Source organism: Ixodes scapularis, unplaced genomic scaffold (genome assembly GCF_016920785.2).
Source record: "Ixodes scapularis isolate PalLabHiFi unplaced genomic scaffold, ASM1692078v2 PGA_scaffold1__304_contigs__length_218370807, whole genome shotgun sequence".
NCBI lineage: Eukaryota > Metazoa > Arthropoda > Arachnida > Ixodida > Ixodidae > Ixodes > Ixodes scapularis.
In genome coordinates, this window is record NW_024609846.1 from 195719768 (window position 1) to 195734562 (window position 14795).

General features: G+C 47.4%; 3 protein-coding genes across 3 annotated transcripts; 2 read left to right on the forward strand and 1 right to left on the reverse strand.

Annotated features, from left to right (window-relative positions):
- The first annotated feature begins 2413 nt into the window (after positions 1 to 2413).
- LOC120849902 lies at positions 2414 to 7270 on the forward strand. Its single transcript, XM_040222194.1, has 6 exons — positions 2414 to 2621; positions 2708 to 2824; positions 3368 to 3562; positions 5881 to 6003; positions 6976 to 7194; positions 7236 to 7270. The coding sequence occupies exons 1-6, from the start codon at positions 2414 to 2416 to the stop codon at positions 7268 to 7270; spliced, it is 897 nt and encodes a 298-aa protein (XP_040078128.1).
- A 64-nt stretch (positions 7271 to 7334) lies between these two features.
- Positions 7335 to 8269, forward strand: LOC115321040. The gene has a single exon (XM_029981281.3). The coding sequence runs from the start codon at positions 7335 to 7337 to the stop codon at positions 8049 to 8051; it is 717 nt and encodes a 238-aa protein (XP_029837141.3). The 3' UTR covers positions 8052 to 8269.
- Positions 8270 to 11300: 3031 nt separating this feature from the next.
- LOC120849915 lies at positions 11301 to 13994 on the reverse strand. The gene is made up of 3 exons (XM_040222212.1): positions 13675 to 13994; positions 12802 to 12917; positions 11301 to 12488 (listed from the first exon to the last, which is right to left on the reverse strand). The coding sequence occupies exons 1-3, from the start codon at positions 13992 to 13994 to the stop codon at positions 11374 to 11376; spliced, it is 1551 nt and encodes a 516-aa protein (XP_040078146.1). The 3' UTR covers positions 11301 to 11373.
- Between the last annotated feature and the right edge of the window lie 801 nt (positions 13995 to 14795).

Sequence of the window (14795 nt, forward strand, 5' to 3'; positions counted from 1 at the left end):
CCTCACAGCGATCAGCAAGGTAAGTCGAAACCCGCTTTATTGCAACCGACGAGTTAAGTAGTGGGTATTTGCCTCACTGAGGACTTTGGGGTAAACTAGAATCCGACAACTGGCGCCCCAACGTGCGGCCCGTCCGACGTCAGCAAACAAAGCAGCACGTTCGCAATGACAGCGAACCAGGCCAATTTCCGGGCACCATGACAGAACAGCACACGACAAAATAGCACGCGACAAAACAGCACGGTCAAAACAGCACGCGTCAAAACAGCACGACGACAAAACAGCACGCGTCAAAATAGCACGCGACAAAACAGCACAGCGTCACAACGGCAAAGCGACAGAAGAGCACGGCTTCAAAACAGCACGGCGTCAAAACAGCACGGCGTCAAAACAGCACGGCGTCAAAACAGCACGGCGTCAAAACAGCACAGCGTCAAAACAGCACAGCGTCAGGACAGCACACCGTCAAAACAGGACATTGACAATATAGCTAGGGTTTCGTGTTTTCGTTTTTTTATTATTTTGAAATTGAGCGTACATTTTTCGGTTTTTATTCCAAGCGTTAGTTTTCGGTTTATTGCTCTGAATATTTGTAGGCTCATAAACTTTCCGGTTCCTTTCGTTTTATTGACGAAAACCAGTTTACTGACGAAAATGCAGTATTTAAAGGCGTTTGTTTAAAATTAATAGTGAGTAAACCAGGTACTGGATTTCTCATTTGTTGTTGTGTGTGGCAGCCGACGTGACCTATCGTGATCTGACGTTATCGCCGTGGGCTCGTATTTGTACACAGGACGAACATGAGCTTTCTACCATTTCGGTCAAACAGGCAAACATCAAAATCCAAACATTTACAAGCATTGTACTCAGTGCATCTTTCCCCCACTTTCACGACTGCGAGAGGTGGCTAATTCGCGCAGAACAACAAACGAAAATAAAGCAATCGCATTTATGCCCTCCTCTAGTAGACCAGCTACGGGTGTTAAAAAATGTGCGGCATTTACGGATGGCCTTTAATTTCATTGTTCAGTTCACAATTAAACTTTCTTCTTTCAAGAATGAATTGTGCACACAAATCCCTATCAGGTGAAAAACCCAGACTTCGTCCTGAAGACCATTGTGTCGGTGCACTTTTTGTTGAAAGTTAAACCGATCTCGGAGACAAGCCGTAAATTGCGAAAGCAAGGGTCATACGGTCAGTAATGAGGCGCATTCCCCCACACACCCTTCCAAACGCGCTCGAAAATACTGACCTTTTTCAGTTAAAACCGAATTTGCAAAAAAGATTTCGTCGTAATTCTACCGGTGTTATCAGTTTAAGCCGAAAACGCTGAACCCTAAATATTGCAATGGAGTTAAAAAATGCATGTCTCAAAGTAAGCTCTGTAAAGAAATGGAGGGTCTAGGCCAGTTCCTCGAAGGTCAACTCGACGACGGCCAATTTGTCGAATCGGTTCTGATGGGAGCAAGTTGGGAGTGGTGAGTATACTCGATGCGCACATGAAGGCTCCCTGGGCAGTACCGAAGCCCACGCTGGTGCGTATTCTGGCTATTTCTCGCGCAGTTCTGCTAATATTGACGCGCAAGTTTGCTGGTCATGTCGTCTGCAATAAATGAATCAATCACACGTAAATGTGGTGTTGTTAGTTGTTAAAAAAAATCAAACAGAATGTGTGTGCGGCAACGGTGTGCTTAGCTCATGCTGTGCGGCAACAGCATTGAGGCTGTGGCATGTTTCTGCTTCACCTGTTTCCACTCGATCGAGGCCCTTCGTCGGCAATAATCTGTGAATTTAACTCACAACAATTTCTCGCCTGCAAGTTGCAGCCGCGTGTTTCCGGGACATTTTATTCACGGCGAATGAACCACGCAGAATCGTTGCCCATTGTACACCTTCAATTCGCTTGACATTAAAGTTACTTTATCTTAACGGTTCTATCAATGCATCTGTAATCGGCGCATCTCCCGCTTTTTTGGGGGGAGGTTTTACGCTTAGGTGGTAATTACGAAACGACGAGTACTACGGAACCTCTCTGGACCACCGTAAACCAGATGGTTCATATCTTGAACTTATGAATTTCTGTTTCTCAATTACGTTTCCTCTTTCGCCGGTTCTAAAAAAAAAAAAAAAAAAGACCGGACAACGCGGTTACCATCGACGCGAAGATATCACCTCTAACTACTCAATCTCTTCAGACATCAGCTAAGTTAGCAGTAGTAACTACTGCTAACTTCGTTTGTTTTTAACAATCACGAAGCAGCACCGGTCGGGGAACCCACCACTTTCCGAGTTTCCGGTTCGAGGGTAACCCGAGGCACATGTTGCCAGGCCGGATTAGTGGCGTAGGAAAACAAAGTCTCCATCTTGCGCTAGTGTGAGGCTCCCGGCAGCATCCCGACGTCGTTCGATACGATGCCGACGCACTGTGTCGCGTTTGGGTGTCGAAACTGGCATCGGAAGGGGGAGGGGAAGAGCTTCTTTTGCTTTCCCTCTGCGAAATTCGACCCAAATCGAAGAGCGGCGTGGGTAAACGCGGTGAAGCGGGCTCACCCGACAGACCCGAGGAAGGCTTGGGAGCCGAGCCAGCAGTCCCGATTATGTGGGGCGCACTTCGTCACTGGTAAGTCGCTTCAATCGCAGCTGAGAAAAACAAACACAAAGCGTTGGGTAGTTGCATGATCGTTACATTTCCGCTCTATCAAACAGGAAAACCGTCGCTGGATAGGCACCACCCGGACCATGTGCCGACTATCTTTGCTCACCGGAAACAGCAGCCATCTCTCGATCGCTACGAGCGATGGAAACATCGCGGGTCCACTGAAGGTACGAAGTGACGATGGTCATAAAGGCGCGTTCACGCTGTGGAATTTTACTCGCGTTATGAATTCGCCGTCTGAACAAGACAAGAAAAAAGACGTGCGTCTCGTAAAAAGGATGCGCGCGTTCATCGCTTCTGGAGCGACCTTTTCTAATGCCAGTTCTTGGAAATGTATGCCCGCCGACGTTTTTGTTGTGTTTGCGCTTATTAACTCCTCTGCCTGACGACGGTTGATCGGTATTGACTGGACTTTATAATTGTGCGCATATGGAAGCGCGAAATCTGCCTATATAACAGTCAGTGCACCAACTAGCCATTTTACATGACGAACTCATCTAATCGCGAGCTAGTAGTATTAAACAGCATCTTCTGGTTTGTGTGTGTCCTTGCTCGTCAACCTCAAACAAGCATAACCTTGCGCGTTTCATTTTCCAGTAAGTCCAAGTGGCCTGTACCAAACTGAGAATGTGGGCAAATCACCATAATCACACTCTAGCTTTACTTGTTTCGCCTCTGATATTGTATGTCATCTTCAAACAACGAACCAGTACGAAGTGCTGGTTCTGCGTGCGTGCAGCAGGGAGCATCACAGCCAGCAGCCCAGCCTTCTGCAGCAGCAGTACCCTCCTTGGCCCTTGCTAAGGAGCTCCCAGTTGCCGACCCCCTTCCAGAAGGTTCCGGCGGTAACCCATTCCCGTGCTCAATCTCAACGGGTATTTCGAACGTAGAGCCACTGCCCGAAGGTAAGGATCGACTACTAACTCAGTCATTGCTACTAAATTATTATTATTAGATGCGGGGCTTATTCCCTTGCCTTGTTTTCTTGAGATAGTGTTCGCAGGACCCAGTGAAAGAATGTTAGGTGACACACCATCCTGAGATGATGCCGACAGAGCACCAGACCATGCGGAGGACACAAATCTAGCCACATTCTACTTCTACAATTTTTTTTAGGAACAGATATAATTTTATACCTGTTTTCACATCAAGAACCGTAGTAAAAAAAGTTCGCCGCCTTGTGGAGCATTACTGATTTCCACCTTTATGTAGAGAATTAAGATATATGTAGGTGCATTCTAGATTAGATGTATGTTATCTTATCAAGACGTACACATTCCAAACTCCAAAAAGCGTTGCTTTTTTCTCTGATAACTAAATCTTGTAAGAACTACTTTGCCCTGCGTATGAACAATGCGCAAGACTCGCTTTTCTCTTGAGGTGAAAACAGATGTAGGTGCGACACACTTAAAAAGAGAAACGATTTAGACATTGCATGAGTGAAGTAAACATTCAAGAATGCTAGCACTAATCATTTCACATCCCTGAAGTAGAAAAGTAAAATAATTGCTTCTCTAAAATGCTATGCACCAATAGTGCAGACGGGCACGAGCAAACACGTAGGCAAGAATGTTTCCCTTCCAAGTGCTGTCATGTTGTCGTTGCACCGAATAGCTCGTCTCTTCGAGGACGTGTTGGTACACCATCGGGACATGCGTCTAGACCGCTGCAACCACGGTAGCACTCCACATGCACAATGAATTTTCACTCAGTCTGCCATGCCACGCCAACGTTGATCTCTGGCAAAGTGCTTGCCAGCGGGTCGCGGCCGCCGGGCATACTTGTGACAGCTCTCTTCTTGAAACGTGATTGGTCGCTTCGTTCAGTCGCTCGAGACGCAGCATAGAAGTTTGACCCGATCCTACTTGCTCCGTTAGAAACGACCGGGTGCTTGGTGCTCCGTTGCTATGACAACTCATCGTTGCAACATTGTTGGAGTTTGTAAATGTTCTGGCTGCCCCAAATGCAGATGCGTGAACGGGCCTTTTTTCATCTACGCTCATTGGTTCAAGAAACCTGCATGTGACCACGACTTCAGTTTTTGTCTTTTGACTTGTCAGCTGGCCCATTGCCTTTGTCTGATATGATTATAGCAAGTTGCTCTAATCATACTCCAGGGCCCGTTTGCTCAAAGCGCTAGCCGCGGCTAAAGTTAGCCGCAGTACCTAGGAGAGGGATTTTGAAATCCCGTGACTGGCTCGGTAGGAATGCGGGGAAACATGGCGGCACCCCAGTGAGTAAGCGCCGCTCGCTTTGGAAATAATATATCGTTGTAGCTGCAATATCGGGCGTGTTAGTCAGCAACTAATGGTGCAGGAGGCTTTCAGTTTGCCTTACCTCACTTAAATTGCAAAGCATGAGCAATGACCTCGCCACATTATTTAGATAGTCTTTCGATTCTGGCCATTCCCTAGCCTAAATGAACGCGATAATTGTCGGCACGGCAACGTCTTTGGAAGGTGGATTGCCTTGTCTCAATCGGCCGGGTATTGATAGCATACAAAAGCAGACAGCACCTCAATAGACCTTTTTCTAAATTTCCCAAGCGCCGAGGTCCATGCTACGAGTGTAGTTACATGCATTGCACGTGCTGGCGTCTGCGGTAGTAATTGTTCTAAAGCAAAAAGTCGAAAACAAATTTTGCCTTGCACGCGCGTTCGTCAAAGCCTTATTATGATTATTTACTTGGAATCTATGGTCCGCGGGCAGGCCGCAGAATTACACTACCAGCGTTCTCGATGCTTGGGCAATTTAGAAAAAGGTCTATTGGAATGCTGTCTGCTTTTGTGTGCTATCAATACCCGGCCGATTGAGTCAAGGCAACCCACTTTCCAAAGACGCTACCATCTCGACAATTACCGCGTTCATTTAGGCTTAGGAAGGCCAAAATCAAGACCATCTAAAAAAATGCGGCGAGGTCATTGCTCATGCTTTGCGATTTAAGTGAGGTAAGGCAAAGCAAAAGCCTCCTGCACCATTCGTTGCTGACTAACGCGCCTGATATTGCAGCTTCAACAACATATTTGTTCCAAAGCGAGCAGCGCTCACTCACCGGGGCACCGTCATGTTTCCCCGCATCCCTACCGAGCCAGTCACGTGATTTAAAAATCCCTCTCCTAGTTACTGCGGCTAACTTTAGCCGCGGTTAGTGCTTCGAGCAAACAGGCCCAGCCTTGCTTGTTTTGTCACTAAAATTTTGTGTCCTTCTTGAACAACAATCCAGCCCCAAGGAGTGGTGCTGTCTCCACCTGTGTGCAGCAGGTAGCTGCACAGCTGGCAAGTGACGTCTCTTTGGAGATGCCTGAAGAGGCGGTGGAAGACCCATGCACTCAAGACTCCATAAAAGGTGTTAATTTAATTGTTTGGCTGGAGTGTTCAGACCTCGAGGTCTACAAAGGCACTGCAAAATAAATTAGGATTCCCAAAAAGATTGGATCATGGGCAGCTGTGCCATCACAACAAATATTGACTCATGGGACTATGAGCTGCTGCTACACACCAGCATGTGTACTAGGTGGTTGCTGTGATACCGTGAAGGAAATTAAGTATTTAGATTATTATAGCCCTTCATATACATTTTTGAACTAAGGAAATAGCTTAACTCTGCTTAGGACATCGGAAAGAAGTTTGCTTTCTTTATTTGTTAAATCCGATAACATTTCTTTCGACTACCCCCCCCCCCCTTCCTGTTATCTCAGTAAAATTATGTAAGTCTTATAACAAAGAATGACTGTGTATGTGCAGGATTAATTAAAGAAGATACAGTATATGCACCAGTCTACACTAGCTCCCAATTATGAGCTTGATGCTGTACACCTGTGCAATCTGCTACTGGATGGTGTAGATGACAACGTTTCAGCTGCAGTACATAAGTCACGCAGCTGACATGGAGTGAATGCATGACGTATGTATGAGCCCCCTGCATTTCATCACGAAATTACGCGTTTGCAAGTTTGGTCTTAGGGAGCCACCATCTTGCCCAGTGGGGTGCGCTTGGGTGTGGCCATAATCAGATTATGACGCGTCCAAGCGCACCTCAACCGAGCAGGATGACAGTGCCCTGAAGCCGGACTTGCAAACATGCATAGAAGCTCTCCACAGGGGTACCAGTTAAAGCTACCCACTCCTGCTCATACTATTGTCAGTTAGTCATTGCGAGGGTAAGGCATAGTGTTGGCATGCTTTGCCCTCCATTTGGCACCAGCAAAAATTTAGTGTACTTTGAGCTTACAAGTAAATTCAGATGACACATTATGTGCAGAATAGGGCAACTTCACTCAGCATAAGATTCATGTATCTATCTGTGCTTCCTTTACAGAAATGGAGAAGGATGCCGCTGTCGGCCTAATCATGATGGCTGGGAATCCTGAGGTGTCCAAGCTGCGTGACCTGCAGATGGCCAAAATGCAGCAGGTCATTCTTGATCTGCAAGCAGACAAACAACGTCTCGAAAGGCAGGTTTGCCACCTGCAAGCCAGGCAGCTTAGTCTCAACACTATCCAGGAGCCTAAGAACTGTTTATATTATACTGGGCTGCGTGAGTTTTCAGTTTTTCAGAATTTGTTTAATTTTCTTGAGCTTCGGGCAGCCAAGATGACCTACTGGTTAGGTAACAGAAAGACAGCTGGTGAGACCAAAGACCGCACACGGGAAATGTCTCTGATTGACGAGATTTTTATGGTCCTCGTGCGGTTAAGGACAGGGATGGCAGGCAAGGAACTGGCCCGCAACTTCAACATTTCTGAAGGGCAGGTAAGCAAGGTGTTTGTTACGTGGATCAAGTTTCTCCAGCGACAGTTAAGGGTACTGTTACAGTTTCCGACAGTTGCTGAGATTCAGCCCAACCTCCCTAATGCCTTCCACAAGTTTTCTAACACGAGGGCTGTCCTTGATGGAACTGAGGTACGTATCCAGAAGCCGTCGTCGTTGCTTGCTCAGAGGCAGACCTTCTCGCCCTACAAACACTACAACACCTACAAAGCGGTTGTTGGATGTACACCCGAAGGGTACATTTGCCATGTTTCACAACTGTGGGGTGGGACTGTGTCAGACAGAATGATAGTTGAGGAGAGTGGGCTCGTGGATCAGTTGGAGTCGGGCGATGCCATCATGGTAGACAAGGGATTCAAATTTAATAGCCTACCACCTGGAGTGCAAGTGCACATTCCGTGTTTCAGGCAGCCGAACGAACCTCAGATGCCGGAGGAAGATGTGGCACACACCCGGCGGGTGGCCAGTGCACGTGTAGTTATTGAACGCGCAATCGGAAGGATTAAGCAATTTCACTTCCTTGATCGACCCTTCCCCATCTCCATGATAGATATTGCAGATGAGGCGTTTCAGGTTTGTTGCTTTTTAAGCAACTTTCGTATGCCACTCAGCCGTGCTGAGTAGCAGCAGGACATATGTGTCGGCTTCAGTGGCAACCTTCAGCTTGATAAACATTTTAGAATAACTTCCTTTTTGTGGTTGAACTCCAGGGTTTTGTTTTTAAATGCAGCACGTCGGAGATGGTTTTGAGGTACTCTAAATGGACCACAGGGTTCCGGAAAAGTTCTCACTTTAGAGCCATCAGTGAGCAGCGAGAACTCATCCGCTCGCGACCACGTGCTGGCGGGCGCCGCGCAAACAATATGGTAAAAGTAGGAAAGTCTCATCCGGGTCCGGCCACACCCGTCCGGCCCTGTCCCCCTCCCCCTCCGGCTTCTGGCGGCTGTTCGCGGTAGCAGAGAGAGCCGACGCTTTTGTGGATCTAGGATAGATGGCGCCACTAAAATTCCGTATAGTAAAAGTTTTGTCGATGATACCAGATTTTTGACGCATTTATATGCATTTTGGAAGTACAACATTTATAGAAAAGTTACCTTTTATCGAGCAGGTATTCGCACAACTTGCTATCTTTCTACAAGACTCCCCATTGACGTCACGCCGCGTGTTTCTCATGGCCGCCGCTCGCGGCTGCAGGTCGGGGAATACGTATTCTAAGTTTTGCCTCGCTAGTACGTGGCGGAATCGCAACATTTCGACGAAAGGAGGTGTGTTTTCTGTCATTTGTGACAAGGTGAACAATATCAAAAGCAGAAGATGCCAATTCTTTCAACGTTAAAATCGTTGCACAGCTCCTTTAATATTAATGTAATAGAAGGTTGTTTCTCGTGCACCAACGACTTCGGTTTTGGAATAATACCCTGGAACAGTAACACAATGCATCTCGCCCCTCTTTTCACTATTTGTCTCGTGCCCTTAAAGGGATACTACAACGAAATTTCGGCGCTCATTTTTTGGTCTATATGTGTTCAAAAAAGCAGCATCACATCGAACATACCAATATCTTGTTAAAAAAGTCATGAAAAGAAATTTAAAACGAATTAAACGATTAACAAAGAGCACCTGGTGGATGTCGCTAACGCCTCGCTTGTAATGCCCGTCTAGGAACCTTGACAGCTAGTGACGGAGGTTGTCTCGTCTCCGGCCACTACGAGAGAAGAGGGGCAGCAGGAACTCCCCTCTTCCCGAGAATGCCTTTTGTGTGTCGCAGAAGTCGCTATTGTCCCCCTACAAGATTATAGAAGATTAACCCGTCACTCAAAATTCGTACAAAAGCAGCCGCTTCGGTGGCTGGAACGACTAGGCCATCCTCTCGACGTCAGTCTCGCCGTAGCTTTGCTCGTCTTGAGACGACCTACGTCACGATTGCGTTGGATGTCACGTGTTCTCCGCTCGGCCTTCTCCGAGCGCTTGCCAGAGTGCGCCGTTTATAACGAAAAATACAGCCACCAGGCTCAAAATACAAACGTGCCATTGTCATTTACGGATATTGTGGATCATATTCAACCTATTTTTGAACACGACGGGAATATTTCAAATTTCGTTGAAGTATCCCTTTAACTCTCACTGGGGGACATCCCCTTTAGATGAGAGAAATTTTGCAGTACGACCGCTAGCATATGGTCTCTAACGTGCATCATGCAGTAGTAATAACACTAACGCATCCTGGTTTGATGCTCATAAAAATTAACGGGGGTGGTAATCGTACCTAGGATCCCTGGGCTTTGTGATTAGAGCTTTCGCTTTACATGCTTTGTGCTGTGACATGCTATGCTCCATTTCACAATAACTTGGCGAACTATGGAGGCTGCGGCCCCCATGATCCAATAAGAGCGTCGGAGCAAGTCACATGATAAGACTCCATGGTTGAGGCCTCCGAGGCGTCGTTTTTGGGGGCACCGAGATGTCGCCAAAGAGTTGTTCAATGTTTCATTTCTTTCTTTTTTGTGCTAACTGAACTTGAGTGATTCCATCTTTATTAAGAATAAATATAAAAAAATTAATGAAAAAAAATATTGACAAATTTTAATGATATTTAAACCGAAAAAGTAATGCGACATTTGTATTCAGTTCGATTTTTTTTTCTTCTTGTAGTGCCGTGGCCGTTGGTGATTGCAGCCGTGTAATCAGCCGCTTGCAGGGCAACTATGGTCGAAAACGGAACCAAAATAAATTACTGGTACCGCTTTAGTGGCACAACTCTCGGCCTGCAGACAACAGCCAGTTCCTTGGTGCAGTGACACACACGCTTCCGCTATGTGGTTTTATGTGCCTCGCTCCGACGCTCTTATTGGGTCGCGGAAGCTGTAAGCTCCACAGTTCGCCAAGTTACTATGAAACAGAGTAGCACACTTGGTCACCGTTCCCCCCTAGTGCCTGCCATGATTGTCCTTAATCACATTTGGCTGTGATCCGCAATTGGCATACGAGTTTAGATTAGATATATCAAAGTAATAGATGTCCTCATTTCATTATTTCATGTGTGTGGTCTTTGGTCTCAATGTCTAATGGGCTGTGCATTTTTTTGTATGATTATACATCTTGCCAGTGTGTTTTAGGAGTGCAACAATTATTATGACTATAGCTGCTTTTTACAGTGTCGATCTAAAACTCACTATCTTCCTTATGCAGTTCGGGCTATTGCTGCCTCATAGTTAGTGTGTTGAGTTCGGTCATATTGTGCATCAATTTTTACTTAAATCTGCTATGTGGGAAGTACATGAATAGATAACGTCAATTATCTGCTGTGCATCACTGTTCACATTTATGATTCTAGTAACTTTGTACAGCGTTATCAGGAACTTGCTCTTTGGCTTTAGTTTAGTATGCAGTTTGGGTGATTACTGCCTCGGAGTCTTTGTGTTCAGCTGGGTTATGTCCAGAGTTTCCTTATTTGAAAAACTCTCGTGCACCAATCTTTGGTGTTTGAATATATTGCTTGGGAAGTACATGAGTAGCTAGTGTGAATTCTCTGTTGTGCATCAATAGCGAGATTAAAGTTTGAATAAGCCAACGAAGTTTTGGCTACTTCGGGTCTTTTTCCCTGCAAAGTCGATTGTAATGTTAATGACTTTGACACGCTACCTCAACAAATCATGTGTTAATACAAGTTGGAGCTAGAAAATCTTTTTTTTTTGTTGTTTTTTACTCTGAACAGTCTAAGAAGGAATTAGCTCTGCTTGTTTATAGGCAAATGGTTTTCTATTTATTGTAATAAACTGTAAAAATGTAAACCACCACACCCTATGTCCTGTTTTTCTGCAGTAAACACCATTCTCAAAGACACGGGAGTGGCTACAAAAGCACTGCCCCTGACAAGCATATTTATTTGGCTCTGAAAAGAGCCGTTGTGACTTGGAGAAGCCTCGGGCTTCATGCAGGCGCTCCTTCACTCCAGCCTACGCAGCTTCTTTTTCAGTCCGGGACCGTCCTCCACCACATAAAACCCTTTGCAGAACTTCTTGAAGGAGACGTACTGGCCGCGAGCTATCAGGGCTCTTCGACGCCTCACACGGCCCGTTACCACTTCTGGGAATAGGGCATGCTTGGCGAAGTAGATAAGCCCTGGCAGCAGTGCTCCATCAACGAACTTCTTGTCGAAGGCGATGGTCTCGACGTGCGTCGAATTGGCAACAGTCGTGTTGTTAGTCCAAAAAACAAAATCGCACCACTGGTGTCCGGTCACTGCCATCTGCCCTTGCACCTGGTAGAAGTAGGCGTGAGTCTTCTTCAGTCGTACCACGCCATCCACAACTTCGCAGCAGAACTTCTTGTCCTTGCATGCCTCCATTGGTGTTAGCCCAATCTTCGAAGCCGGACACTTCACCTCCAAAAGGCCCTCTTCGTTGTCCTTCCTCACGATGCGGTCGGGCGATGCTGCAATGAAGCTGCACTCTGGGTGAATGTGCAGCCCAGTCTCGCGGATCTCGACGGGAGTGTCGAATGCTGCCATGAGTGATGCATAGGCTGAGACTGCGGTACCCTCGTGCGTCCTCCCATAGCGCATGGCCTCACTTGAGGCATCTGGGCTCGGGTACAAAATACCCTTGACCAGGTACTCGGGCTTGACACACTTGATGACAGCAGAGAAGACTGATGCCGTAATCCTGCCCTGCCGCTCTTTGTGCCACCTTGGATTATTGGCTTGACCGATGGTGGACCGGGTCACTTGTTCCCTCTCTTCCTCCGTCAATGTTGGAAGGGACTCCATGTGTTTTGCAACAACGTCCCGGGCATTCTCACTCCACAAATCTTCATCATCTTGGATGGGGAGCACTGGTGCCGCTGGTCCAAGTTGCTGTACACCACTGTACAGAAGCCACTGGAGGCCCGGTGCAGACACACTGAGGGCATCTCGCAGTTGCTGAATCTCCTCAGCCGAAGCAACACCAACATTCTCACAAGGGTCAAAAGAGCGTCGTTTCTTCTGCTTCACCGGCCTGTTGATCAGGTACTTGTGGAACGTGATGTCTGCAAGTGGCACCAGGGGAGCAGGCTTCTTGGCTGCAAAGAGAAATTTTGTCAGTTCAGTTCTAAAATAAGCCACATCTAGGTTTTCCATCTTGTAATCATGTTAATAGCTTATCATCCAAGCTGCTTTATGTAGAAAATGTAGAGTTTCACTTTCATGAAAACGAACACAAAAAGCATTGGCTGTTTGGTTACACATTTATCTAGCAATGGAGGTGAGCTTGGCTAAATAATTAAGACAGCTTGGACGTTGGTCTTATTCTCCAATATATTAGGTACGAAGTAATAACATATTTCTGAGCAAAAGATTCCTATGGAGCCTCTTTAAGGGCCGTAGTGTACACACCTTCAGCAGGCACAATCCAGGTGCAGGGTATGTCGGTGCAGCTCGTCGAGCAGGCGTTGCAGCTCTCTTCGGCATAGAGCAGCAGTGCTGCAATATGTTGGCAGGACTGGCTTTTCCTGGAAAATCGAGGCAGTCAACCAAGACCAAATTAGCGGGATTATAGCTGCACGCGTAGCAGCTCTTGGTTGCCTTCGTTGTACACAGGCTGTCGGTGCATGATGGAGACATGCATCTTTTACACTACCTAAGCCAAGGAGCAAGCACTGCGAGCATGAGCGATAAACCACATGAGTTTGCTGCTATACTCTTTTTCACCTTGTGTTGTACCGCAGGAAAGGCTATACGCGCGAGCTCCTTGCTCTATGGCACATCTCGGCGGCACAAGCTCCCGTGCACCGAGGGCAACTGCCAACGCTATGAGCTCGCGCTTCTAGCCGTCGCTGCGGTACAACATAAGGTGAAACGGAGCATAGCACGATGGGGTTTGTCTTGGCCAATGTAACTCGCGTGTATTCGATGAAATGAGCCAGGGGGGCTATGTTGCGCTTTTTGCACTCCCAGGAGACTAGGGAGAGGGAAGTGACGTCAACGACACAGCAAACGCAGATTGGGTGTTGATTTCGTTTTCTTCTGTCAACATCCAATCTGCATTTGCCTTGTCGTTGACGTCACTTCCCTCTCCCTAGTCTCCTGGGAGTGCAAAAAGCGCAACATAGCCCTCCTGGGCGAACCGGGTATCGCTTCCCAGGTTTCAAGGAGTGACCGATCTCGCTGCTTACGCGTTGGGGATAGCGTGAGCGGAACGCAATTAGCCTGACTTATAATAGGTTTGCGCATGACTTTTAACGCATGTATAAGCAAAATATCGCTCACCCAGCAACACAGCTGCAAGTGCCGCCGATGACGCTCCCGGTGCCTCTGGCGAACCACGCCGAGACTGTGTACGGCGCCTTCTTCATTGACGGCAGGCAGACGCCCCGGACGAGACCGATCCGGGAATCGTCCGATGTGTTCCATCGGACGTTCCGGACATAGCCTTCTTCTTTGAAGGCCCATCCCCGGTGAGCTTGTCGGAGCGAGTCCGTCTTGCGGTGAAGGTACCGCCACACTTCATCTTGCGAGAGGTTGGCGAACGGCGGAGCGTTCTCAGTCCAGCCGTCGGGTGGGAACGGGATGCTGCCGTCCTCGGCCATCCTCAACAGTTGCCGAAAGGTAGCCGAGCTACGAATACTAGGCGGAAAAGCGGCGTGCAAGAACAGTGGACCTCGCAACGTGTACAATTCAAGCCTAATGGCGGGCGTGTTTTCATACGAAGAACGCCTCGAACCCAGTTTTCGCTAGTTCGGACGTCTCCCAACAGGTAGCGCCACTTCTGCGGAAAAAGGTGGACTGACATAGCAATGAAATAAGCAATAAATGTCTTTATAAACTAGCGACAATAAATGACAGGGTTAGGGAGATTAGAAAATAATCGCGCAGAGAGAGGTGAAAAGCGCGCTCGAAGCTGCTACGTGCGTGCTGTTTTGTCGCTGTGCTATTTTGAGACCGTGCTGTTTTGGCACGTGCTCTTCTGTCGCTGTGCCGTATTGACGCTGTGCTGTTTTGTCGCGTGCTTTTTTGACGCGTGCTGTTTTGTCGCCGTGCTGTTTTGACGCTGTGCTGTTTTGACGCGTGCTGTTTTGACCGTGCTGTTTTGACGCGTGCTGTTTTGTCGTGTGCTGTTCTGTCGCGTTCCCCAATATCCGGCCTTGGACTTCGTGGACGGAGGGAGAGGCGAACACCCGAAACCCGACGCCACCCAATGGCTTAGTGGCCACGTCAGTCACGCACGGACACAATGCAGTGTCTTTTGAGCCGAGCTTGCTTCTAAAGGGGTGTCCAAACAGGACACTACAAAACTCACGACTCCGGCAAATCGTGAAAATTGAAGCGGACGCTTCCATTTTTACGGTCTGTCGGAGTCGTGAAAATATTTGCAGGAGTCGTGAAAATTT

Coding starts and splice junctions, on each gene's coding strand:
- LOC115321040 (XM_029981281.3), top strand. CDS start 7,335: ATGGTCCTCGTGCGGTTAAGGACAGGGATGGCAGGCAAGGAACTGGCC.
- LOC120849902 (XM_040222194.1), top strand. CDS start 2,414: ATGCCGACGCACTGTGTCGCGTTTGGGTGTCGAAACTGGCATCGGAAG. Junction 6,004..6,975: donor CACTCAAGACTCCATAAAAG/GTGTTAATTTAA, acceptor CTTCCTTTACAG/AAATGGAGAAGGATGCCGCT. Junction 7,195..7,235: donor TTTATATTATACTGGGCTGC/GTGAGTTTTCAG, acceptor AATTTTCTTGAG/CTTCGGGCAGCCAAGATGAC.
- LOC120849915 (XM_040222212.1), bottom strand. CDS start 13,994: ATGGCCGAGGACGGCAGCATCCCGTTCCCACCCGACGGCTGGACTGAG. Junction 12,918..13,674: donor ACTTGCAGCTGTGTTGCTGG/GTGAGCGATATT, acceptor TCGATTTTCCAG/GAAAAGCCAGTCCTGCCAAC. Junction 12,489..12,801: donor CTGGATTGTGCCTGCTGAAG/GTGTGTACACTA, acceptor TTCTCTTTGCAG/CCAAGAAGCCTGCTCCCCTG.